Raw genomic sequence first — 25,169 nt, 5'->3', positions numbered from 1 at the left:
CCTGACCTCAGGTGATCTGCCCGCCTTGGCCTCCCAAAGTGCTGGGATGTTTTCAACCCCTATTTGTCTATACTCTACTACAGTATCGACTTGTGTTAGCTTTTTAAAATCCCATCGCTACCTTTAATGTGTAAACGTGTGGTCTTAGAGGAAAGATCATGCCAGCAAGAACAGATTCCACACTTAGGAGGGCAGAACAAATGATGACCTGATCATTAGTACAATATATATTCATTTTGAGCTGAAAATTTTTTTAAATAGCCCCCAAATTATTGATAGCTTCATTAGAATTGTTTTTACAAATGTTTCATTTATCAGTTTAAGAAAGATCTTTTGATAGCTTTTATCATATGGACCTGTGGAGAATCTCTCTCTGCTAGGCTACATCCAGACATGTGCAGTGCATTCATACTAGTGAAATTTAGCCATGTTCTGTGATTGACAGAAGTACCTGTTAGATTAAATTACCTTGAGTTCAAATAATATCAGTTGACCACAATATAAATGAGATCTGAGGGCACAGATTTTTTCCAGTTTGGATCATTAACCCACATTTAGTTTAAATTATGTGCACATTAGAGTGGATCTCAGTCTGTGTTCCATGAATTGAACCAAAGTTTGCTATTACTAAAGTGATTTGTTGGTGAATTTTCCTAATTCTCAGAAAAATGTTTGGTTGATATTATAATTTCCTTAATTTTTTATTCCATAATTTTTCTTAAAATTTTGTATCTATTCTTTGCCCTAACATGATAAAATGAATAAGTAAATTAGAGCGATTGCTCTTACACTGGAGCTTGCATCACCTGGAGGTCTTACTACAACACAGATTGCTGGGCCTCATCCCCAAATTTTCTGCTTTCTCTCAAGTAGACATCTTGGTTGGGACTTAAAAGACTTTCCATGGCCGGGTGTGGTGGCTCACGCCTGTAATTCCAGCACTTTGGGAGGCCGAGACAGGCAGATCATGAGGTCAGGAGATCGAGACTATCCTGGCCAACATGGTGAAACCCCGTGTCTACTAAAATAGCAAAAAAAATTAGCCAGGTGTGGTGGTGCGCACCTGTAGTCCTAGCTACTCGGGAGGCTGAGGCAGGAGAATCGCTTGAGCCCAGGAAGCAGAGGTTGTAGTGAGCCGAGTTTGGGCCACTGCACTCTAACTTGGGGACAGTGCGAGACTCCGTCTCAAAAAAGAAAAAAAAAGACTCTCCATGGATAACCTTTCTATTCCATATATTTTATTTCTATTTCATATAATTATGCTTTATGTCTTATTTTTGAGGTATATTAGGACTCCTGAGAAGCCTAAAAGTACATTGTTCCATGATTATCCGTAAGTTGTGTGTTAAACACAGGCATTCTACAGATGATTTCCTAAAGGACCAAAAGCACTTTTCCTGGTCCTGGTTCTTTTTCTTTGGAGGGTCAAGGACTAGGGAGTAAACCAGAAAGTATAATGGCAAGCAGTAGGGAAGTTAGTGGTGGTAGCAGCTGTGATTCCTGCCTTGTTTCTGTCTGTGCAGGAGCTTCTCTCACCCCCTTAAATACCATGGACATTTTGAGAAAGGAGAGGATTTGAAGAGGTCAGGAAGTATCTTTAATTTACAGGTTTTTTTAAATGCAGAAATATAGTTTCTATGATGCAGTTTAGAATACAACCTATTTATTTCATCAGTTGAGTGCCTCTAGGATGTACTGTGTGCTATACTAGATACACAAGGGCCAGAGATAAGAAAAATAGATTCTCAACCTTAGGAGCTCTCAATTAAGGAAGCAGACACTTAAACAATATAGTCACATAAGGGCTTTCACTTAAGTTTTATAGCATAAGTATATAACTAGATTTGGCAGTGAATGTCAAGGAACACTTCCTAGAGGATGTGAACACTGAACTGGGACTTAAGGAATTAGGCAAAGAGATGGTGTTATAACATTCCAGGCAGACAGAGGAGAAAGGCGAGAGGCAGCCATGGTGCATTGCCCTTCCCCACACCCCCAGGAAAAAAATGCATTTTATTTTATTTTATTTTAGACAGGGTCTTGCTCTGTCACTCAGGCTGGAGTCCAGTGGTGCAGTCTTGGCTCACTTCACCCTCCATCTCCTGGGCTCAAGCGATCCTCCTGCTTCAGCCTCCTGAGTAGCTGGGATTACAGGCGCATACCACCACACCTAGCTAATTTTTGTATTTTTGGTAGAGACGGGGTTTCACCACGTTAGCGAGGCTGGTCTCAAACTCCTGGATTCAAGTGATCTGCCCACCTGGGCCTCCCAAAGTGTTGGGATTACAGGCATGAGCCACCACACCTGGCCAAAAATTCATTTTATTTAATGACCAAGTATACACACATTTACACATATATAACTAAAACAAAACTTACTATGTGGGATGCATTGTGAAATATTCTGCTCTGTGTTCTTTCATTTAAAAAAAAATTACTGGTCACAACATAGTAAAAAAAATGTTGCAAACCATTAATATGTTACAACCCTTAATTGCCCTAGAGCACTATCAATGCTGAGCTATAATTTTAGGGAAAGTTAAAGTCTTGCTCCTTAGAATTAGCCCATGGTAGTATTCTGTGTATTCAGAGGAAAATAAAATTAACATAATCTTGTTACCATGTATCCGCCCTGGACATGGTAGGTGCTTTCTGTGTGCTTAAATCACCTACCTTCCCAGGCCCTGGAGATAAGAGTGTGACTTGCAACTATGTAACAGGACCCTGGATCTATCTGTGTTGTACGTTTTATAGAAACAACTTTTTTAGCTACATTATTTCATGTGATCCTCACAACAGCCCTGTGAGGTGGATGGGGAAAATATGATCAGCTTCACTTTCTGGATAATGGAAGTTAAGGTTCAGAGAGGTTAAGTGACTTTGTTGGTTACCAACTGCCTAGTAAGAGACAGAGGTGGGATAGGAGAGGGCTATTTTCTCTAAACCACATAGCTTCTGAGAGTATAATCTAACTTGAAATATAAAATACATTTATATAAATTTACCACTTCATCATTTTCTTTTTTTTCACTCTGTCACCCAGGCTGCAGTGTAATGGTATGGTCATGGCTCACTGTGTCCGCAATTTCCTGGGCTGCAGCCATCCTCCCACTTCAGCCTCCTGAGTGTGACTACAGGCGCATACCACCATCCTTGGCTAATTTTTTAATTTTTATTTTTAGTAGCAATGAGGTCTTGCCGTGTTGCCCAGGCTGGTCTCGAACTCCTGGCCTCAAGCAGTCCTCTTGCCTTGGTCTCCCAGAGGGCTAGGATTATAGGCATAAGCCACCACCTGGCCCATTTGCTTGTTGTTAATGCAGCTTTTTATAGGATACAACAAAAAACCTAATTCTAAATTTATCATGCCAAGTTTATGCATCTGTACCAATGAAAGCTTATAGCCACAGAACATCTGTTTTTCAGAAAGTGCTGTTTCTTTGGCTCTTGTCTTAAAGGAACATAAGTAATATGAAAGACCCTAGGGGTCAAGGAAATTGAAGAAAACTGAGGAAGGGATATAAAATGGAATGTAGTCACGGATTTTAGTCCCTTTAAGCTTTTACTTTTGTGAGATGGCTCAGTGATGGAGAGCTTTAATGCAGATGAACCTTGAAGCTTTTAAAGATCTAAGTCTTGACGAGGTTATTGAAATTCAAATCTTCAATGCATTGTGATAGTAGGCTATAATTTTTGAACACTTGGCCGGGCACAATGGCTCATGCCTGTAATCGTAGCACTTTGGGAGGCCGAGGTGGGAGGATCGCTTGTGGCCGGGAGTTCAAGACTAGCCTGGCCAACATGGTGAAACTCTGTCTCTACTAAAAAATACAAAAATTAGGCGGGCATGGTGGTGCACACCTGTAATTCCGGCTACTTAGGAGGCTGAGGCATGAGAATAGCTTGAACCTGGGAGGTGGAGGTTGCAGTGAGCCAAGATCGTGGACACTGCACTCCAGCCTGGGTGAGGGAGCGATACTCTGTCTCAAAAAAAAAAAAAAAAAAAACTTGGTACTTGATGCTCTCCCGAAGTGCTAGGATTTGAATGCCACAATTCATATTGTTTTATGTTTTTATCTATTACTGTTCCATGGGTTTCTTTAAATGAAGTCCATTTTAGAGTCCATAGGCAAAACTGCCGGGGATCCAAGATCCAAGGCTCCCAATGGACCACCCATTGCTCTTTTTCTCAAGCTTTCTTTGTACTTTATACCTCAAAAGTACACTGCTCTTACTGAGTGTGGTGGCTCATGCTGGTAATCCTAACACTTTGGGAGGCTGAGGTGGAGGATTGCTTGAGCCTAGGACTTTGAGGCCACAGTGAGCCATCATCACACCACTGCACTCCAACCTGGGTGACAGAGCAAGACCCTGTCTCTTAAAAAAAAAAGAAAAAGTATACTGCTCTTGAATTCTATGCCTTTTCTCCTAAGTGTAAGATATATGATCATTAATGAGAGGTTTTAATGTTAAATTTGGTAAAATTTAATAATTGAAAAATCCTTAGCTTATAACTGATGTAGAATAGATAGAATGTTTAGTGAAACCTATGAGAAAAATCAAAAGGCACGTTAAAAGTTAAATACTATAATCGAATTTAAATAGTAAGGGAACAAGAAAAAAAATTCATGTTAGAAAACAATTGTAAAGTTGTCTTTAGCATTGATCAGGTTTTTTTTTTTTTTTGCCATTCCCCTAAGCATACTGCTCACATGCACATCTTACCCTCCAGTGAACTCACACAGATACTCCTGTAACATGAAAGAGACCTGAGATCAAGTAAAAATTCATGTTTTGTGTTTGTGTTGAGTATCATTAAAGGTATGTCCAGGCATGTATTTTTGTGAATACTTCGAAGTAATTTATCATTTGTACTTTTCTATGTGTTTGTGGAAAGGAAATTGACCTGCGTCTGGTGTAGTTGAGAATTTGTTGGGCAGCATTGCTGGGTTCTACTCGTGAGACTGCTGCAGGTGGATCATGTGGTTTTAGGCATGTGGCCTCAGTTTCATTTGCAAATTGAAGGAGTTGCACTGATGATCTTAAGGCATCTTTGGCTCTGAAGTTCTGTGTTTTTGCCCTTTATCGTAGGGCCTTTTTAGTCTGACTTGTACTAACGCATAATTCGATAATGAGGTGGTATCATGGACATCCTTTTTCTCATTCCATTAGTAGTGAGTGTGATGTATAATATCCTCATTTCCAAAGGTCATTATAAATTACAAGCATCCCCCACTATTCAGATCAATCGGTTCCCAAATTCAGATAGTAAGAGATACATTTACATTACCGAATACAGTAGCTTCTCAGTTTTGTTGCCATTGTGAAGGAATGATAAGGTAGACATTTCCAGATGGGCACTACTTTGATATCTGAATATTGGTTTCTTAAATATCTAGAACAGTGAATTGAAACTAACAACAACAAAGAGATATGAAGTCCTTTACTTTCCTTACTCTTGTCCCTCTGCTAAATTTTGTTTGTGGTGATGAGTAGCCAGCATAACAGTTAGGAGTCTCTTACTGTGATGGACAAAGCTTAGTATAGATGCCTTTTCCTAAGCTTGCCTTGGAACAAAGAGATAAATAACTTCCTTGTAGTTTACTCACCCAGTTCAGAGCATTACCAAAACATGTAGTTTGAGCAGATAGATGAGAAAGCTCTACTAGATACCAGTATAACAAGGAGCAAAGATGGTTCTTACTGTTTACTGAGAGAAATATTTGTTGAGCACCTGCTGTTTGTCAGTGCTGTTCTAAACACAAGCAAGGAACAAGTCAGAATGAGTCCCTGCCTTCTGTAGTTTACATTCTGGTCAGTCTGGGGGCACTGTATTCCTGAGCAGGCATCATATGATTGGGGAGAGCCAAGATTGTCTTTAAAGAGTGGAGACATCAGTTATTAAAGTATAGTCATGCATTGCTTAATGACAGGGATACCACACATTCTGAGAAATGTGAGTTTAGGTGATTTTGTCATCGTGCAGATATCATAGAGTGCACTCATAGAGTGTGTCTCAGGGACACATTCTAGAAATGTGAGGTTAGGTGGTTTTGTTGTCATGCAGTTGTCATAGAGTGTACTTACACAAACCTAGGTAGTCTAGCCTACTACACACCTGGGCCATTGCTCCTAGGCTACTAACCTGTACAGCTTGTTACTGTACTGACTACTGTAGTCACTGGTAACACAATATTATTTGTTATCTAAACATATATAAACATAAAGATACAGTAAAAATACAGAATAAAAGATTTTAAAATGGTACACCTGTGAAGGGCACTTCTCATGAATGGAACTTGCAGGATTTGAAGTTGCTCTGGATGAGGCAGTGAGTGAGTGGTGAGTAATTGCGTAGACCTAGTACATGTATACTACTGTAGACTTTATTAACACCGTACACTTAGGCTACACTAAATTTATTTTGAAATGTTTCTTCAATAATTAACCTTAGCTTGTAACTGTTTTACTTTATAAAGTTTTTTTTTCTAAAAACTTTTTGACTCTTTTATGGTAATACTTGGCTTAAAATACAAACACATATAGCTATACAAAAATACATTCTGGCCACATACAGTGGCTCACGCCTATAATCCCAGCACTTTGGGAGGCCAAGGCAGGTGGATCACTTGAGGTTGGGAGTTCGAGACCAGCCTAGCTAACATGGTAAAACCCTGTCTCTACTAAAAATACAAAAATTAGCTGGGTGTGGTGGTGCACGCCTGTAATCCCACCTACTCAGGAGACTGAGGCAGGAGAATCATTTGAACCTGGGAGGTGGAGGTTGCAATGAGAAGAGATGGCACCACTGCACTCTAGCCGGGGCGACAGAGCAAGGCCCTGTCTCAAATAAATGAATGTATATTCTTTCTTAGCCAGGCACAGTGGCTCATGCCTGTAATCCCAGCACTTTTGGAGGCCAAGGTGGAGGGATTGCTTGAGGCCAGGAGTTTGAGACCAGTCTGGGCAACAGAGTGAGACCTCGTCTCTACACACACACACACACACACACAAAAAGTTTTAAAATTAACTGGATGTGGTGGCTCCTGCCTCTAGTCCCAGCTACTTGGGAGGCTGAGTGGGAGGATTGGTTGAGCCCTGGAATTTGAGGTTGCAGTGAGCCATAATCACACTACTGCACTCCAGCCTGGGCCATAGAGTGAGACTGTCTCAAAACACAGACAAAAAGACACAAAAATATATTATTATTTTCTTTTCTTTTTTGGAAGACAGGGTTGCTCTGTCACCCAGGCTGGAGTGCAGTGTTGCAATCATAGCTTCACTGCAGGCTTGACCTCCCATCTCAGCCTCTCAAGTAGCTGGAACCACAGGCTCATGCCACTATGCCTGGCTCACTTTTTTATTTTCTGTAGAGGCAGGGTCTTGCCATGTTGCCCAGGCTGGTCTCAACTTCTGGGCTCAAGCAGTCTGCCTGCCATGGCCCCCCAAAGTGCTGGGATTACAGGCATGAGCCACTGTGCCCAGCTATATTCTTTTTAAAATATCTTTATTCTATAACCTTTTCCTACTTTTATTTTTTTAACTTTTTTATTAAAAACTGAGACACAGGTCACAAACATTAGCTTCAGCCCACACAGGGTCAGGATTATCCATATCACTGTCTTCTCCCTCTGCATCTTGTCCCACTGGAGCGTCTTCAGGGGCAGTAGCATGCATGGAGCTGTCATCTCCTGTGATAACAGTGCCTTCCTCTGGAATATCTCTTGAATAACCTGCCTGGGGCTGTTTTATAGTTAACTTAAAAAAAAGTAGGAGGAATATACTCTAAAATAACAGGAAAAAGTATAATATAGTAAATACTAGGCAATACGAATTTTATGAAGTGTATGTCCAGCTCTGTTACAATCTTATGGAACCACCGTTATTTATGTGGTCTGTCATTGACCAAAACATCATTATACTGTGAATGACTGTCCTTTTAATATTATATATCTTTCTCAAGGGTCTGTTTAGCATGATCTTTCATGTATTTATCTCCCCATTTTGTTTTGTTTTTCATATTTTGTTTCTGTTAGGAGAGAACATTGAAAGTATTCTCTAAGCTATTTGAAGAGAGTGACTAAATGCACCTGGGTCAGGCTGTCTGTGGGTATGAAGTGGTTGGGAGAATCCAAGAACATGGTGGTGAATGGCAGGAGAAATGGAGGCAAGTTGTCTAATGACCATCAGCAGAATCAATCAAAATTACAGCACACGGGGAAGGACACCCTGAAGGCTGGCAAAAATGCAGTCGAGAGGAGGTCGAACAGATGTATGTACACACTTAAACCTTCAATGTTCTGATTGTGATATGGGGTAGTAATTCTTTCCAGTTTGTAATGTGTATTCTGTTTTCTTTTGTCTTAAATAATTTTTTGCATTTTCATAATTAACAATATAGTCTTTTTACTCTCAAAGTTGTGTCAATTTTTATTCTCATCAAACTATATAAAACTCAAGTTTAATGCTTCATATAATTATTTTAATCATGCTTTTCTGTCTGTTACTTTATATTTTGTAGAATTTACCTGAATGGTTGATATGTCTTACTAAATTTTTAAAATTTTAATTGAACTTCTTACAGGTTAACCTGTATTTTTTTAATAGATGTAAGTATAGGTATGTACTTCTTTGCTAATTTCCACAAATGTTTCATGGAATAATATGAATAATGACGCCAACTGTAATTTACATAAGTAGAATGGAGGATAGATAGAACTGACTGCTTTAGGGCAGCCTCACAAATCATAGCAATTTATTCTCTTTATACAGGGTAGACAGTTGTTCATCCTGACAGTGAAACACTGCTGATAAGTTACTTTATTTCCTCTATACCTCTTGATAGGAAAGAGGCTGCTTTTTGAGAGTTCAGGAAGTTGTAGATTTGGTGCGTATTTCATAGTTCCTCTAAAAGTAGTAAAATGACTGAGGACAAGTGTATACCTAACTAGGCAGCTATATGTCCAAACGTATGTCATGTTAAAGAGGACAGCTTTTCTTCTTTTTCTAACGTGAATCTAGCCACTTTTGAATATCCTTAATTCAGATTGGCATTGGCCTGTTTCCAGGGATTTGGATTAGCCTGGGATTTTCTGTAGTTTCAGATTGTACAAGTTCTGATTGATTTCCTTCTTACCTTTTAGGGTTTATGCGATTCATTGGGCCCAGGCTACCCTTAACCTTTCCATTTCAGATCAGGTCACTGTTGCTATAGAAAACCAGACAGAATTCCTGCTTGGGACAAGAGTAGGAAGAGGCAAGACTGAATGAGTGGTCCTCTGCATGGACACCACTCACTCCTGAGGCTGCTGGCAGCATGTACCCTCATCCTGCCTCACTCCTTAGCAGCTAGTGTGAACGTGAAGAATTGAGAAATATAGTGATCACATCAGTGTGTATTCATTCTGGTCAGTAAACTAGGCATATCTTAAGTTTTTTAGGAAATCACTGTTGGCCTCCTTTTGTGTATCATAGTGCAAAACAGTTTTAATTAGTTGAATTGTTACAGATACACAAGAATTTAGAAAATGCGTCTGGGCGTGGTAGCTCACACCTGTAATCCCGGCACTTTGGGAGTCCAAGGCGAATGGATCTGCTTAAGTCCAGGAGTTTGAGACCAGCCTGGGCAACATGGTGAAACCCTGTGTCTACAAAAACTACCGTGTCTACAAAAAAATTAGCCAATCATGGTGTTGCATGTCTGTGGTTCCAACTACTTTGAGAGGCTGTGGTTGGAAAGATCACTTGAGCCCAGGAGTTAGAGGTTGCAGTGAGCCGAGATCACACCACTGCACTCCAGCATGGGCAAAAAAAAAATGAGACTCTTGTTTAAAGAAAAAAAAAAAGAGTTTAGAAATGGCCATTACGGGCCGGGCGTGGTGGCTCACGCCTGTAATCCCAGCACTTTGGGAGGCTGAGGTGGGTGGATCATGAGGTCACGAGATCGAGACCATCCTGGCTAATACGGTCAAACCCCGCCTCTACTAAAAATACAAAAAATTAGCTGGGCGTGGTGGCAGGTGCCTGTAGTCCCAACTACTCGTGAGGCTGAGGCGGGAGAATGGTGTGAACCCAGGAGGCAGAGCTTGCAGTGAGCCGAGATTGCGTCACTGCACTCCAGCCTGGGCGACAGAGTGAGACTCCATCTCAAAAAAAAAAAAAAAAGAAAAAGGAAAATGGCCATTACTTTGGTTACACTTTACCAAGCATAGATAAATATAGAGGGCTAGGTTGGGAAAACCCAGCGTGTGAAGATGACATAGCCTTACATTGAATGTTATTGGGCCAGAATGGTGCAGAAAGAGAGCCAGCAATGAGAAATGGGAGAGCACAGAGCAGTGCCCCATCTCAGATACAATCAGTGACTTTCCCAGCAGCAGAGCCTTAAGATACAGGAAAGAAAAACTGACAAAATTGAAGGGAAAAATCAACAATTCAGCAATAATTTGGAGACTTTGATACGCCACTTTTAATAATGGATAGAACAGCTTAAGACTATAAACCAATGAGGCCTAACAGACATCTATAGAACCTCATCAGAATACGCATTCATCTCAAGTGCAAGTGCAGCATTCCAGGATAGAACATATGCTAGACCGTATAACAAGCTTCCATAAACTTCAAAGGATTGAAATCATAAAAGGTATGTTCTGTGACCCCAATGGAGGAAAATTAGAAATTAACAAGGAAATTTGGGAATTTCACAAATACATAGAAATGAAATAACACACTTCTAAATAATCAGTGGGTCAAAGAAGAAATCAAAAAGGAAATCAGAAAACATTTTGAAGTGAATTAAAAGAAAGATAAAACATACTAAAACTTACAGGATGCAGCCAAAGTGGTGGTTTAGAGGGAAATTTATGCTCGTAAATGCCTGCGTGAAAAAAAGAAGACTGGGCGTGGTGGCTCACGCCTGTAATCCCAGCAGTTTGGGAGGCTGAGGCAGGAGGATGGCTTGAGCTCAGGAGTTCAAGACCAGCCTGGACAATATGGCGAGACCCCACTTTTACAAAAAAATACAAAAATTAACCAGGTTTGATGATGCATGCCTGTGGTCCCAGCTACTAGGGAGGCTGAGGCAGGATGATTCCTTGAGCCCAGGAATTCGAGGCTGCGGTGAGCTGTGATCATGCCACTGCACTCCAGGCTGGGTGGCAAAGCAAGACCCTGTCTTCAAAAAAAAAAGAAGTGAGTTGTGTCATATGTGAATTGTATTTCAATAAAGCTATTATGCTGTTACAAAAAATTTAACAATGTTGATAGCTTTTCACATACCTACATGCAACTAATTTGATTGCAAAATCATATGTCTACCCTTGGCAGGAACTCACATTTAAGTATTTGTTCTGTGAAAGAGTGGATGAAAAGGTTAAACTTTACTCTGTGTTTCATTCTTCCCCATTTTGGTTTTGAGAGCCTGAAAGTTACATTGCTGTTGTCCTCCATAAATGATGTGCTGATTCCATGGAAGGACTGTCAGTGGCATATACATCAAACTTAATCAGCTCTGATGAAACTTCTTACAAACTTGGCCTTCATTTCCTTCTTTACATTGCTTTTCTTCCACAGTTAAACCCAGTTATTTCAGTTATATATTTCAGTCTGTATTTTTATCCATTCGTTCATAATTGCTTCAAACAGAGGTCAGTAGAAATAGGTCTGTCATTCTCTCTCCACTTCTTTCCCCACTTCTACTGCCCAGCTCTGGAATTGTGGGCAAGTTTCTTTTTGTCTGGGCCTCAGTTGCCTGCAAAGTGGGGATAATAATCATTCACCTGCCCTAAAGCAGGAAGCTGAACTTCATGAGATTCCTTTTGATACTTGAGATCTGGAGTTCTGGTGCTTCTTGCAGAAACTATCTTGTGTTCCTCTTTCCTTTTCAGCCGAGTCCTATCTGTAATGGCCCTGTGTATTGTCTTGTTAAAATAGTGAACATCCTCCCGTCCCCTGTTTCTCAGTGTTCCTTGGAGAGAAGGGGGTGGGGGAGAGTCAAGCATTTGAACCAAATTCTCACAACTACCCAGACCCCATTCTTGGGAACCTGCTATTACTACCTGCTAACGAAAATACTCTCAGTAATGGAGATAGTTTACTGCATTTGGTTTTCTGTCTTATGCAAAGGTTATTAAATTCTTAATTACTAAAAGTGATTGATTTTTCAGTTCTTTATTACCAGCTTGAATGGGCAATGCTGCTAAAGATTTTAAGGCAGATTTAAGTAGTTTTCAATTTGAGTAATTTTTCTTGCTTTTGCTTTTCACAGGTAATGGTAACTCGGGATTTGAAGGACAGAGTCGCTATGTACCATCCTCTGGAATGTCCGCCAAGGAACTCTGTGAAAATGATGACCTAGCAACCAGTTTGGTTCTTGATCCCTATTTAGGTTTTCAAACACACAAAATGAATACTAGGTAATTTTCAGTCTTTATCCTGAATGGAACAGATGATTATGTTGAATTCAAGAACATAGATGGCTAATTTTACTTTTGCTCAAAATTTAAAATGACATTAAAGGAAAGTTCTTTGCAGTGGAAGGGTTTTCTGTCTGTGAGCCAAGAGAAGCAGAGAAAAGACTCTAGGAATCTTGTCAGTTCTAACTCTGTGTTCTTATTTTACCTCAGAACATTTCTATTAACATATAAAGCTGGAGGAGCATCCTCATGTTCTATTTTAAAAGTTGATGATGCCAGGCATGGTGGCTCACGCCTGTAATCCCTACACTTTGGGAGGCCAAGGTGGGTGGATCACCTGAGGTCAGGAGTTTGAGACCAGCCTGACCAACATGGTGAAACCCTGTCTCTACTAAAAGTACAAAAAAAATTAGCCAGGCAGGTGGCACACGCCTGTAATCCCAGCTACTTGGGAGGCTGAGGCAGGAGAATCACTTGAACCCGGGAGGCGGAGGTTGCAGTGAGCCGAGATCGTGCCATTGCACTCCAGTCTGGGCAACAAGAGCGAAACTCCATCTCAAAAAAAAAAAGGTGATGACAATTATCTTAGCGAAAAGAAAAATCTGACAAGCATCCTGTAACACCTTGAAAGTGTATGATTATTTCCAACTTAAAGTAGGGTACATCCCTTTTTTTCATGATTTTATTATAGACTTTTCTCTTACACATTGTCTCTGTATAGATGGGGAATTTTGTCATCATGTTTAATCTTTGGGATTCAGCTAATCATTTAAGAGCGAATAGTTTTAAAGACATGTTTATATTCAGTATGCAGGTAAGAAAGTGGATGTGTAAGTGTTTTGAGTACCAAATGCTGTATATAAAAAACATTATTACATTAATCTTGAAATCTGTCATCTTTTAACAGCCGAGGTCTCTCTTTAATTCTCTTAAATACCATTTCTCCCTCAAAAAAGACCATTAGATCATTTCACAAATGTATCTGCCACCAAACAGGTCAGAGCTTTGCAACTTTGCTTTGTCTCTTAACCTCTATGGCAAAGGGTTTTTTAGTCTGGTGGGAAAGCATAACAGCAGGGATTTAGAAGATAGAGCTAGTTCTGGCCCATCACTTTCATCTCCATCACACCCGGACTGGGGTTATATAGTTCCGATTTTAGTGGCAACCCTGGGGGAACTTGATACCCAGGTAGGTGGTCACTGATCAGTAGTTGGGAGAGGTAGGAATTGGTGAGTACAGGTAATTAGAGGAAAGTCTTGTGTCCTGTTTCCCCCCTTTTAATTTTATCCCTTGCTAGAATTAAGATACTATATGCCTCACTTATCAATTACAGTCTAAATCCAAAAGAAGTAATTCAGGTAAAAATGTGCTTTTGTTTTTTTCATAAATTTTTTTTTCTTTTCTTTTTTAGATGGAGTCTCACTCTGTCGCCCAGACTGGAGTGCAGTGGCATGATCTCAGCTCACTGCAACCTCCACCTTCTGGGTTCAAGTGATTCTCCTGCCTCAGTTTCCCAAGTAGCTGGGATTACAGGCGTGCACCACTGCACCCAGCTAATTTTTGTATTTTTAGTGTAGATGAGGTTTCACCATGTTGACCAGGCTGGTCTTGAAACTCCTGACCTCAGGTGATCCACCTGCCTCAGCCTCCCAAAGTGCTGGGATTATAGGCATGAGCCACCATGTCTGACCATAAAATTTTCTGTCATATACCTTTACCTACTCAAATGAAGTGTGAAATATTGGAATGGAGTTGGGAGATTATTTAAACAGTTCCCTGCCAAATGACTGCCATTGGATGCCCTGATTGATTAAGATCCAGGCTGGGCCCAGTGGCTCATGCCTGTAATCTCAGCACTTTGGGAGGCCAAGCTGGGTGGATCACCAGAGGTCAGGAGTTCGAGACCAGCCTGGCCAACATGGTGAAATCCCATCTCTACTAAAAATACAAAAATTAGCTGGGTGTGGTGGTGCACACCTGTAGTCCTGGCTACTCAGGAGGCTGAGGCAGGAGAATCACGTGAACCCGGGAGACAGAGGTTGCAGTGAACCAAGATCACATCACTGCACTCCAGCCTGGGTAACAAAGTGAGACTGCCTCAAAAAAAAAAAAAAAAGATACAGGGCTGGGCATGGTGGCTCATGCCTGTAATCCCAGCACTTTGGGAGGCCGAGGTGGGTGGATCACCTGAGCTCAGGAGTTCGAGACCAGCCTGGCCAACATGCTGAAACCCCGTCTCTACTAAAAATACAAAAAATTAGCTGGGCATGGCCACATGCGCCTGTAGTCCCAGCTACTCGGAAGGCTGAGGCAGGAGAATCCCTCGAACCTGGGAGGTGGAAGTTGCAGTGAGCTGGGATCGCGCCACTGCGCAACAGAGCGTGACTCCGGCTAAAAACAAAAAACTAATTTGCATTATTTTAAGTCCATTTTCTTTTCTTTTCTTTTTTTTTTTGCCCATTGAACATGAGACCAGTGCTCATTCTCCTCCTAGAAGATGCTGATAATATTTGTCACCCTGTAGCACCCCCAGTGTTTTTCTTTTTTTTTTTTGAGTTAAGAAATGTGAATGTGTGAATGAATCACTCTTTGACACAGTAGTCTAGTGGCATTCAGAATGTCACCACAAAGGCCCAGAATCTTGACCTGGGGTCATCAAGAAAGTTATATTGATTATGCCTTATTACCAAGATATGGAAGCATATAAAACAGTGTTACATCAGAATTACAATGGGCCAGGTGCGGTGGCTCACGCCTGTAATCCCAGCACTTTGGGAGGCTGAGGTGGGCAGATCACCTGAGGTCGGGAGTTCAAGACCAGCCTGACCAACATGGAAAACCCCGTCTCTACTAAAAATACAAAATTAGCCAGGCGTGGTGGCACATGCCTGTACTCCCAGCTACTCAGGAGGCCGAGGCAGGAGAATCACTTGAACCTGGGAGGCAGAGGTTGTGGTGAGCCGAGATTGTGCCACTGCACTCCAGCCTGGGCAACAAGAGCGAAACTCAGTCTCAAAAAAAAAAAAAAAAATTACAATGAAAGTTTTAGTGGCTTATGACAGAACTTCATGTATTCTAAAATCCCCGTGCCGTATTCCAGAAGGCTGCCTGTTATTGGCATCTTCAATAGTAAATACTCCAGTTTTCTGCTGCAGTGGCTCATGCCTGTAATCCCAGCACTTTGGGAGGGCAAGATGGGAGGATCACTGGAGCCCAGGAGCTCGAGGCTGCAATGAGCTGTATTCATACCACTGCACTCCAGCCTGGGCCACAGAGTGAAACCCTATATTAAAAAACAAAAGGAAGCACTCCAGTTTTCTGTAAAAGTCCTCCTATACCATTGCGTCTTATAATTAGTTTACATGAGAGTCACCTGGGAGTTTGTTGAAATGAAGGCTCTGATTCAGTAGCTTTGGGGTGGGGCCTGAGATTCTGCCTTTCTAACAAGCTCCCAGACTACACTTGGAATAGCTAGGTCCTAAAACATCTGGCCTCTCAGTTTCATTGTGACGTGCTAAGTGGATAAAAATACCTTACTAGGAGTTTCCTAGGGCTCACGTAAAACTATGTAGTCATAAATGTAAACTTCAGGATTACCACACAAATATTTTTAGAACTCAAGACATTAACTGAGGACTCCTAAGTTAAAATGCATCCAGTGCCTAAGATTTTTCCCCGTAGAATTGAAGCATCTAAAATTAAAGCTGGTTAAACTTGCAGAAGAAATCATTTTTTAAGTATTTTTTAGTCCAACATTTAATTATACAGTTCCTAAAATAACCTGTGGAAGTACAGACGATTCTGTTGCCCTGGTTAGAGCAGCCTGGGTTCCTAGCAATGCCAGCACTTCAGGCCGGTGTGGCAGTGCAGGGGACGGCCTGCCTACTTCCCACCAGAGTGTTCCATTTACGTGTGCTTTTACACTCTTGTGTACACTGATATTTGGGAACAGAAACTTTATTAATGACCTTTACATTAATCTTGGTGAAAGGTATATGTTTTCAATTAACCTTAGTGAATTTACTTGAAAATAAAACTATCCCTTCTAGCTCATCATCTTTTGAGCAAGAATTTACCAGAATGTGACTTTAGAAAATAAGGAAAACTGATAATGCTTAATTAGGGTAGTAAATAGCCAATAAATACTTCTTAAATTGTTAGTTTATGGACTTCTCTCTCTTTGGGGTGCAAAAGAAGTGACCAGAAGATGTACTGCTCTTGGATTTTAATTTTCTAAGCTCTCTGCCTGTTCCTTGTATAGTGCGCTCTTTGTTCATATGTTTATGCACCTGTAATTTGTCACTTTTTAGTTTCTCTTTTTTATACTCTTTTCCCTTCCTTTTACTTCTTTCAGTCTACCAACAGGAAGAATGTTAAGAAACAGTAGATGTTTAGCCCGGGCGTGATGGCTCACGCCTGTAATTCCAGCACTTTGGGAGGCCGAGGCGGGTGGATCACGAGGTCAGGTGTTCGACACCAGCCTGACCAACATGGTGAAACCCCGTCTCTACTAAAAATACAAAAATTAGCCGGGCATGGTGGTGCGTGCCCGTAATCCCAGCTACTCAAGAGTTTGAGGCAGGCGAATAACTTGAACCTGGGAGGCAGAGGTTGCAGTGAGCCTAGATCACACCACTGCACTCCAGCCTGGGCAACAGAGAGAGTCTATCTCCAAAAAAAAAAAAAAAAAGAGAGAAAAAAGAAAGAGTAGATGTTTAATGATTGGAGAATTTTCAAAACTGGCTATATTTTGAGTGCACAGGTTTTAATCTTAATATATCCTTACATTTACTAACAAGCAAGAGTTGTAGCATGAATACTTAGAAATAGTACGAACAAAATGCTAATTTCAGTTTATTGGGAGAAATTTGAACTTAATTGACTTTTGTCAATTATGAAACCTAAAGTTTTCTTTTTAACAAGAAAAAAAGTTGTTGTTTATACCTCTGGTTTTTAAATGGAGTGGGAGCGGGATATTTTAAGAAAGGGATCGATGCTTTCAGTAATGCCCCCTTTTTGAGGCTGCATGACCCTGAGATGTCACAGTATCCTGAGGCGTGAAGGCGACTCAGGCCAGCAGTGAGCTGAGCAGGAGACAGCATTTAAACATCAGGGGAGTCACTTCAGGGCACTGAGTTTCTCTTTTCAACTTTTCTTGGTTTTCTAATCAGAATGTCAGCCTGTACAGTCCTTACTCATTTTTCTACTGTTATAACCATCTAATTTTTATTTCACTTTTATATGTATTTGATTATTCATATCCACTATTGGATATGGATATGAATCACTTTAAATATCATTTTAAAATTAAGTGCTTGACTAGAATCCGTAAAGAATGTTTTCAAAGCTTCTAACTTCATGGTAAGGTGTGTTCTATGGGAAGCAGAGAATTTCAGCAGCATGGCTTCTATCCTGCCGCGCCCACCTGTGGCATCTTAAAGTTCTTGATTATCACAGAGTTTTAAAGATTTTTGCAACAACGAATATTCTAAGTCTGTTTAGAAATTACAAGTACAGATTATACAAATAGCTTTTTATTTTTGTTGTTTGTTTTTGCATTTATATAGCGCCTTTCCTTCGAGGAGCTCAAGGCATTTTTCAAAATCTGACAGTTTTTCTCACAACAACCCTGTGAGGTAGGTAGTGTGTGTTAAAAACAATGAGATACTGACTAACCCATTCCAGCCTTTTAAAATGTTCTTTTATGTTAAGTAATTTGAAGTGTCAGCATAAATTAGAGTTTTAGAACATTTTACAAACCTTTTAAAGTAGTTTGATAATAGTTGTATTTTTTAAAAAACCACTTGTACTTCATAACAGGGTGATTTTAAGAGAAACAAATCATTCTTCAAAAGATCAGGAGTCACTCCATGTGATTAGCTGAGCACTGATTGCAGGACTCAGCCAGGTATGTTTTTGGTTCTCGTTTATTTTCAGGTCAAGAAGGACTGAAGAGCTGCTCTGCGACTCCTCACTCAGCGTCTACAAACTGTGGATTTGCAGCTAAACTTTCTTCAGAGGGGGAAATGTGTTCACTATGTTGCCTCATGGTTTTATTTTATATCTTAAATATTTGAGCATTTTTCTCTCTTCCTCTCTCCTTCCCTGTCTCCCTTTTTTCTGTTCCCCTTCCTGTTCCCCACCCTTCCAGTCAGCTCTTGATTGTGCATGCTAATGAAGGGCACAGTAGCACAGCTAATACAGTCTACAACTTTTCTTCACTGCCACAGTGGGGAGACAGAAAAACCAAATAGCAAGAAAACCTGGGAAGTGAGTCTCTGGAAAGAGTGGGGAACAGGTGTGTGGGAGTGTGAATTCATATGTTTTTTTCCTGCCCCTTTAATAATAACCAATTGTAAATGACATTTTTATTTTTCTTATACCAGCCATTGATTGGAAGTGTAAGAAGAGAAAAAATAGATATGTTTGGTTGATTTAAAGTAGCAAATTTTCTATTAAGGGAGGGAGGACGGGGCATATTGGTTTGGAAATGCCAAATAACTGTTTTTTCTTGCCTCCCTTGCCACCCACCCCCCCACCCAAATACGAAATTTTAAAATTCACATTTGCGTCCATCCCTTCCACTGTATTGTCAGTATACAAGCTAGAGCTGTCTCTGGCTGGGCCCAGTGCTGATGCTCAATGGCAAACGCAAGTCAAATCCTCTTCTAACCATGAAACAATGTGAGGAAGGCTCTCCTGAGCCAGGTCATATAACAGGAACCAGAAAGGCCAGGGTAAATCCCAGGTCTTCCATTCATTAGCCCTAAGTCATTGGCAATCTACTCAGCCTTGTTGGGCCTTATTTTCCTCATTTGTGGAACAAAAGGGCTGTTCTAAATTATCTGGCCTTTAAGTGCCAGAGTAAAAGGATAGTTTTATGCAGTTTGTATGGGAGAGTTAGAGTGATTATAGTTAAGGAGAGAGGGTATTTTTTCTGTTCAATAATAGGAAAAAAAAAATCCCCTAAGGTTTTCAGTGCATTTGCACCAGCCCTAATAGGTATAACAGTCTTAACTTTTATTTTCCACAGTATTTGTTACAATGGGATTTGATTTGAACTATCAGCCAGCTGACTTTTACATACTTCTGTAGGATTATTGAAAACAACTGTCTCATCTCCTGCCTGTCTGCACCCTTAACCATTTTCTTCCCCCTTTTCCTTACTGTCATTTCATGCCCATAGCAGCCAACTGTGACAGTAAGTTTTAACAGGTTTGGGACAGCAACTTATATTTTTAGTGAAATAGAGGTTCTTGCTATCGGTAGCAAGGGATAGTTTCAGGGGTTTTATTTATGTTTGAGGCAATAAAGTCAGGAAAGCAGAAACAGAAGTCAACACAGGGAAGGTCGGCAGAATACTACTAAATCAAGAGTTGACTATTTTGTGTTGGTTTTAGCATGTAAATTGTTTGGCATTATGAATAAAAAATAAACAAAACTAAGGTTACCTGAAGGCATTTTTAGATAGGAATGAACTTGTTTCAGAAAGCATAGAACACACATAAAGCCTATTAAAAATAGCCAAGTTTCATTCCAGGTCTATAACTTACTTTTGTATAATGTTCCCATTGGTCACTTTCACATTGAACGTGTAAAGATAGCTTGGCCCTTTCTGTCGTTTGTAGCCCTGTCATTTAACGGCATGGATAATTTATTGCATTTGCTTAAAGTGAACTATTGCTTTTCTGATTGCCACACAAAACACGGGTTATCTGTTTCCCACCGTTTCATATTTCATATTTCATATTGCTCGACAGGTCATGCCTTAGCTGAGAGCTGCTTTGTTGTCTTATCTGTCCTTCATGTGCAAATAACCATGTAGTGTAGGATTGCAGCAAGAATGGTTTCCATTGGATTTCTTGGAGATGGTATCTTGACACAATCAATTGTGATGGCTACAAGTAGTTGAGTATGGATATTTGGATGCTTTCCCAATTCTACAGCTCTTTATTTTCATGGTGGTTCTCTGACACCATATGTCGACAGCCTAGTAAGACGTTCTGAATTGTTTAAAGGACTTGCATTTATCTGTCTGTAAAGGCTTGTATACCAACTGATTGAAAATGGAAAACAGGGCCCTGTTCATTTCTTCAGTATTATCTCTAGGATATGTTTGAACTTTCAGATGGTTCAGCTAATAGTTGTGAGAATTCAGGATTACTGAATTAAAAAAAAAATGACTAGAGTGTGTAGCTAGTAAGTTCCTGGTAGTATCAGTATGCATTAATACACCTGAAGTCTTCCAGTGATCCTGTCCAGTAAACAGTATTATACCTGTTCAGGACCTCATGTCTTCCCTCTTCCTGATTCTGGTACTTCACTTTATTATTGCTAACTAGCTGACCCTGGTCAACTCTTTGAATCCAGCTTGATTAAGATCTTCTGCTTAGACTTCCCCTCACTCTTCCTTCCTTTTGATTCTTACCTGCTTATAATGTGCTTTTCTTAAACCTTTCCCATGTACATTTTACACCCTAGTTATAATTTCTATACTTTTAGGTGCTATAGCAATGCAGTTTTTAGCATATTAACATGCATTTGCATATTGATCACTTCCTTAACTGTTTGATGCATATATATGTTTTTTAGTCCCAATTAAATTTTCCATTCAAGAACAGTGGCCATGTCTTCTCTTGTATTTTTCACCATAGCGCTTCATATGCCACTGTATACACAACACAGCACCTAATAAACCTTGATGAAATACTGTGGCTTGAAATCTTACTGAAATACTATGAATACATGTATGATAGCTTCTCTAGGAAAAAAAATTCTGCTGAATGCTTCCTTTGCTGGAGTTTATGCTAGATCTTACCTCAATTTTAGCATATTCAGGTTTATGAAATGTACAATTTTAAATGTCAGAGTAAGACACATAAAGATTTTTTTCTCCTGAACCACTAATATTTTTTCTTAATGTATTTTATTTGAATGGCAATCGGTGATTCCTTTTTTCTGTTGGACGTTTTGTTTTGTTTTTTTGATACGGAGTCTTGCTCTGTCACCAGGCTGAAGTGCAGTGACGCGATCTTGGCTCACTCCAACTTCAACTCTCGAGTTCAAGCAATTCCCCTGCCTCAGCCTCCTGAGTAGCTAGGACTACAGGCGTGTACCACTACGCGGGCCTGGCTAATTTTTTGCATTTTAGTAGAGACAGGGTTTCACCAGGTTGGCCAGGATGGTCTCGATCTCCTGACCTCGTGATCCATCCGCCTCGACCTCCCAAAGTGCTGGGATTATAGGTGAGAGCCACCACACCGGGCCATAATCCGGTTAGAATTAGCTTTATGAAAATAAAATAAAACTTTTTTTTTTAAATAAAAACTTTATTTGGGAGAATTAGCTTTATGAAATTGACATGAAAAGAAAATTTGAAATTAAGATGCTAGTAACTTTATAGTACACGTTTTACTGAAAACACAGCTTTAGAATGAGGGGTTCACAAATTTGTCTTGCTTGGGCCATGACTGCATCATGCATAAATATAGACCTAATGGGATAATATTCTGAAGACATCAGTGTGGCTGATTCTACAATGGAAGCCTTTTCAATTCTACCCCTGCAGGCCAGGCGCAGTGGCTCACACCTATAATCCCAGCACTTTGGGAGGCCAAGGCGGGCAGACCACTTGAGGTTAGGAGTTCAAGACCAGCCTGGCCAACATGGTCTCTACTAAAAATACAAAAATTAGCTGGGCATGGTGGCGCACGCCTGTCATCCCAGCTACATGGGAGGCTGAGGCAAGAGAATCACTTGAACCCGGGAGGCAGAGGTTGCAGTGAGCCAAGATCACACCACTGCACTCCAGCCTGGGCCACAGAGTGAGACTCCATCTCCAAAAAAAAAAAAAAAAACAACTCTACCCCATCAGTTTTCCTACATTACCAGTATAGCAATTTCACCACTAGAGTTAACACTGCTTGTGCTCGTTTTGTTCTCTGAATGCAGTCATCAAAGATGACTTTGACATGGGTGGTTAGAACATCAAGGTGTGTCTCAAAGCCTGTTGGAATACTTAGTTTGGGGTTTTTTCTGACTGTGTACATAAAGAATGTTTTTGTGTATGGCATGGTTTTGTTTACATCATCATACTTCTGAAATTCATTGCCTGGCACTCTTCCAGCTTGATTTTGCATGTTTTAAAAAGATTCTTGTCATTCTAACTCTAAATTAGGTGTGCTGTATTCTAGAGCTTTGATTTTGTGTCTCCCAAAGTTGACAACTAGTGTAAGTCTGAATCAGACAGCTTTTGTTTGAATCGTCTGCTCGCCTCACAGTTAATGAGATAACAGTGAAATAAAAATAATTAAAATAACAGATTGAAAAAAGAGAAGTTACTGAGATAACAGTGAAATAAAAATATTAAAATAACAGATTGAAAAAAGAGAACTTGCTGATCCAGGTGATCAGTATTACTTGAATAGTAGTAATCAAGACTATTGATTGTTGTTCTCTTCTCTTAGATCTTTGCTCTGATAACCATGGCTGTTTTTAGGGTATTAGCTCTTTCTCAAGATCTGTTAAGATGGATCAGTGGCGCAAGGATTGTGGCAGATAACCCATTCATTCTTTTGATTTCTTTCAGATTTAGGCCTATTAAAGGAAGGCAGGAAGAACTAAAGGAAGTAATTGAACGTTTTAAGAAAGATGAACACTTGGAGAAAGCCTTCAAATGTTTGACTTCAGGCGAATGGGCACGGCACTATTTTCTCAACAAGAATAAAATGCAGGAGAAATTATTCAAAGAACATGTAAGTTTATTAAGACTGATGCTGTTAACCTATTTGGATAAGAATAGTGAAGTAAATTAAAACCCTAAATGTTAGTTAATACTGAAATTTTAAATTTATTTTTCATAAAACTAATCAGTCTGAAGATCTTGTAACACATACAGTCATTTGGATGACAGTCCAGAGAAAAAACTGGGCCAGGCTCAGTGGCTCATGCTTGTAATCCCAGCACTTTGTGGGGGCTAAGATGGGAGTATTGCTTGAGGCCAGGACTTCGAGACCAGCCTGGGCAACATAGCAAGACTCCATCTCTAAAAAAATAAGAATAAAAAAATTAGCTAGGCATAGTAGTGTGTACCTTTGTAGTTTGTAGTTCCGGCTACTCAGGAAGCAGAGCCAGAAGCATTGCTTGTGCCCAAGAGTTAGAGGCTGCACTGAGCTATGATCATGCCACTGCGCTCCAGCCCTGGGAGACAGAGCAAGACCCTGTCTCTAAAACCAAAAAAGGAGAGAAAACTTTGTCATATAGAGGTGAAATTCATTATGAGCCTTAAGGGAAACAAGCCATTAGGTACTCATACAGAGTGAGTACCCTTAACCCCAAAATTTGAAATGCTCCAAAATCTGAAACTTTTTGAACACCGACCTGACACTCAAAGGAAATGCTCATGGGAGGATTTTGAATTTTTTGTTTAGGGGTGTTCAGCTAGTTACTGTAATGCAAATATTGCAAAATGAGAAAAATTGTGACATTCAAAACTCTTGAGTAACAATAAAGTTTGTTACCTAATGATCTTACTTTTTTTGTTTATTTTATTGTTTTTTTAGAGGCAGAATCTTGCTCTGTCACCCAGGCTGGAGTGCAGTGGCCTGATTATGGCTCACTGCAGCTTCCATCTCTTGGGCTCAAGTGATTCTTCCTCTCAGCCGCCCACGTAGCTGGCACTAAAGGTACATGCCACCATGCTTGGCTAATGTTTTTCGTAGAGACAGGGTCTCACTATGTTGCTCAGGCTAGATCTTACATTTTTTTCATCATTGCGGGTGGTTTGCTTTTATAATTGTAAGAAAGTCTAGCAGGGTATACCATTTAAAGTCATTATCAATTTTTTTTTCCTGTTTTAGGTATTTATTTATTTGCGAATGTTTGCAACGGACAGTGGATTTGAAATATTGCCATGTAATAGATACTCATCAGAACAAAATGGAGCCAAAATAGTTGCAACAAAAGAGTGGTAACTATTCTACTAGTATAAACCTTTAATTTAATTTAAAGTTCTCTTTTAAATTATTGTTGAAGTGCTGAGAAATTCATGGTAAGGAATGAAGCCAGAGTTTACCGTGAAGTAGCCAATGCATCGCCGTTGCCTTGGCCCATCAGCTGGAGTCAGAGTGGGGAAATCGGAAGTCTCAGTTGAACCAGATCCCATCTCTAGGCCAAATTGCTTTTCATTTTCCTTTATTGACTCTGGATGCCTGTTCAGTGTTATGATTGCTGAAGAGTTGTGGATACCGTGATTAGATAACCTGGCTTCCACAGTCAGTCTTCTACTGGCCTAGAAGAAAGGTTGGGGCTAAAGTCTTAATGATCCTAGTTTTATGGGTGGAAACCTCCCTAAAGCATTAGTTGCTTAAAAATACATACATACAGATATATATATATGTATATATGCCAGCTTCAATAAAAATAGTAGAGTTGGTGGGGGGCATTGGCTCACGCCTATAATCCCAGCACTTTGGGAGGCCGAGGCAGGCAGATCACTTGAGGTCAGGAGTTCAAGACCAGCCTGGCCAACATGGTGAAACCCCATCTCTACTAAAAATACAAAAATTAGCTGGGCGTGGTGGCACACACCTGTAGTCCTAGCTACTCGGGTGGCTGAGGCAGGAGAATCACTTGAACCCAGGAGACAGAGGCTATAGTGAGCTGAGATCGCGCCACTGCACTCCAGCCTGGGCAATAGAGTGAGACTCTATCTCAAAATTAAGTCAGAGTTGAGCCCAGCTAAAAGGGATAAAAGTTAC

General features: G+C 40.3%; 1 protein-coding gene across 9 annotated transcripts in view; it reads left to right on the top strand.

The window, feature by feature from the left end:
- KMT5B (lysine methyltransferase 5B) overlaps positions 1-25,169 on the top strand; it is a 59,112-nt gene that overhangs the window by 15,785 nt on the left and 18,158 nt on the right. For 3 of the 9 annotated variants that reach the window (XM_034933187.3, XM_034933188.4, XM_034933195.4), the window contains exons 2-6: positions 8,034-8,269; positions 12,263-12,410; positions 17,979-18,047; positions 23,000-23,165; positions 24,270-24,379. In XM_034933187.3, coding sequence (XP_034789078.3) covers positions 8,110-8,269; positions 12,263-12,410; positions 17,979-18,047; positions 23,000-23,165; positions 24,270-24,379 — 653 coding nt within the window. In that variant the 5' untranslated portion in view covers positions 8,034-8,109. Of the gene's footprint in view, positions 1-8,033; positions 10,640-12,262; positions 12,411-17,978; positions 18,048-18,562; positions 18,710-22,999; positions 23,166-24,269; positions 24,380-25,169 lie in introns of those variants that run through there. The other 6 variants (XM_034933191.3, XM_034933193.3, XM_034933190.3 and 3 more) reach the window with 5 other exon arrangements.

This window comes from Pan paniscus, chromosome 9, assembly GCF_029289425.2.
Source record: "Pan paniscus chromosome 9, NHGRI_mPanPan1-v2.0_pri, whole genome shotgun sequence".
In the NCBI taxonomy this organism is placed as follows: Eukaryota; Metazoa; Chordata; class Mammalia; order Primates; family Hominidae; genus Pan; species Pan paniscus.
The sequence above is the reverse complement of the archived record's forward strand: the minus strand, read 5'-3'. Positions and strand labels throughout refer to the sequence as shown.